Source organism: Penaeus monodon, chromosome 6 (genome assembly GCF_015228065.2).
Source record: "Penaeus monodon isolate SGIC_2016 chromosome 6, NSTDA_Pmon_1, whole genome shotgun sequence".
Taxonomy (NCBI): Eukaryota; Metazoa; Arthropoda; class Malacostraca; order Decapoda; family Penaeidae; genus Penaeus; species Penaeus monodon.
In genome coordinates, this window is record NC_051391.1 from 11,339,779 (window position 1) to 11,342,278 (window position 2,500).

Below are 2,500 nucleotides of genomic sequence, written 5' to 3' on the forward strand. Positions count from 1 at the left end.
GAGAGAGCACAGCGTCTCTTTCGGAAGCCTCTGACCCATGATAGGGAGTCACTTGTTCGTCGGTCATTATAGGTCAGTTCCTGGGCCTACAGGGTCAGCCAGGATGGGTCGGTAAGTGCGGCAATTTTTCCCTTGCCATTCGTGAAACAATATTAACGCCAGTTGCTACGATATCTGTAACTACACAAATTTGCAGCGGTTGAACATTTTGACAGTTGTAATCCTGCTACAAACGCCCTTAACCTTAATCTTGTAAGGAGTAGGTCTATTAATAATGAAAGTTTAATATCCACCATTGGAAACCGTGTCGACAGGACGGCCTTCTAGAAGGACGCAAGTGAATGTCTATCACTATCCGATACCATATTTCCACTCACTCTTACTGCATGGGACAAAGGGAGGAAGTCACACTGTGAATATTCACCGTGAGTGATTTTTTCTGATTTAAAATTCAAACAATACTGGGCAAAATATGTAAAAGTATTTGTATCGGCAACTCAACAGCGCCTGGGATGTACGATAATCGTTAGAATTGGTGAGTTGCGTCTAGTCGTTTGTTGTATAAGAGCTGTCACGCCTCATTTCCTCGCTATGATAGATTTATACGCCTTCTGTGGAACAGTTAAGTAATGTCTCTTTATAATGAGGTAACACAGTATATCGTCGATTACCAGAAAACCACAATAGTAGTGAAACGTGTGAGAGAAAATCACCATAGAGAAAAAGCTGACAGGAAAAAACACAAGTGTCGTACTCCAGTGTTACGCGATCGTTCATCTTACGAAATGTATTAATGAAAGTGTATCAATGTAAATTACACGTATGAAAGATTATGAACGGAAAGAGAAGCCTGTTTTCCCACGATGCAACCTACCATTTGGTGAAAATGCTCTTCGCCGTATAATATTCGTCATTGCTTCTCTATTTTGTGGGGCATTACATCATCCTTGTGTCCTGTAATTCCCTATTGGTCATTGACAAGAAGCCGACGTGATGGCAGACCGCAGTGTTTCTTCCGCTTCCAACGAGGATATCCTGCCTTGCCCTATTCAGGAAGTATGTAGCTGATACGCTGGTGTTATGGGGAAAGTTAGCGCACACACGCTGGCCCGGGGTTGCATGTGCACGCTGTCTTTGCTGCTAAAGATTATCGGTGATGCAAGTGTTCATTTATCACACACACACACACACACACACACACACACACACACACACACACACACACACACACACACACACACACACACACACACACAACCGCGCGCACGCACGCACGCACGCACACACACACACACACACACACACACACACACACACATGTATTTATATATACATACATACATATATATGTATATATACATACATACATATATATATATATATATATATATATATATATATATATATATATATATATGTATATATATATGTGTTTATATATATTCACACAATATATATATTTACATATATATATATGTATACATATATATATATATATATATTATCATATATATAATAATATATATATATATATATATATATATATATATATACATATATATATATATAATATATTATTATATATATATATATACATATATATATATATATATGATGTATATTATATATTATATACATAATAATATATATATATAATATATATATATAATATATATATATATATATATTACATATATATCATAATACATATATTATATAATATATATATATATATTAACACAATATATAGATAGTATCATATAGTATATATACATTGCATACACACACACATCACAAATAACAACACAAACAACACACACAAACACAAAAATAACAACAACAAATTATATATATATATATTATAATATTAATAATATATAATATTTTTGTGTATTATGATATTATCATGTGATACAAACAATCAGAACCAACACAGACGATCAAATACAATTATATCTAACAAAAGACACGACACGCCACGCAACGCACACACGCATGCACGCGCACGCACGCACATACATGTATACACATATATATTCATAAACACGCGCACAAGCACACACACACACACACACACACACACACACACACACACACACACACACACACACACACACACACACACACACAGAAAGACACACAGAGAGACACAGATTAGCACACAGATTAACACACACACACACACACACAGAAACAAACATACAGACACAGATTAACACACACACACACTCACATGCACGCACGCACATGAGTGTATGTACCGGCACACGCTGCGTATGTGTGCCGGTACATTTGTTTATGAATCTTTGTTTGTAACCACTTTAACCCTGTGTCTAGTACCTAATGACAGTAACTTAATTGAATTAACAAAACTAACATTGTATATTGATTTTAGGCGGAACTAGAATTCCTTGAACATTTCAAATGTGTCGGCGAATCTTCGGGTCTTTATTGGAAAGGGAAGTAGTTCACATCTTGTGAAATTATAAATAAATATGCT

At 35.3% G+C, this 2,500-nt stretch overlaps 1 protein-coding gene across 6 annotated transcripts in view; it reads left to right on the forward strand.

Moving 5' to 3' along the window:
* LOC119574202 (solute carrier family 52, riboflavin transporter, member 3-B-like) overlaps window positions 1–2,500 on the forward strand; it is a 23,945-nt gene that overhangs the window by 12,689 nt on the left and 8,756 nt on the right. The window contains exon 1 of one of the 6 annotated variants that reach the window (XM_037921334.1): window positions 540–621. The exons of 4 other annotated variants lie outside the window; for them this stretch is intronic. In XM_037921334.1, coding sequence (XP_037777262.1) covers window positions 592–621 — 30 coding nt within the window. In that variant the 5' untranslated portion in view covers window positions 540–591. Of the gene's footprint in view, window positions 1–539; window positions 1,057–2,500 lie in introns of those variants that run through there. One more of the 6 variants, XM_037921333.1, reaches the window with a different exon arrangement.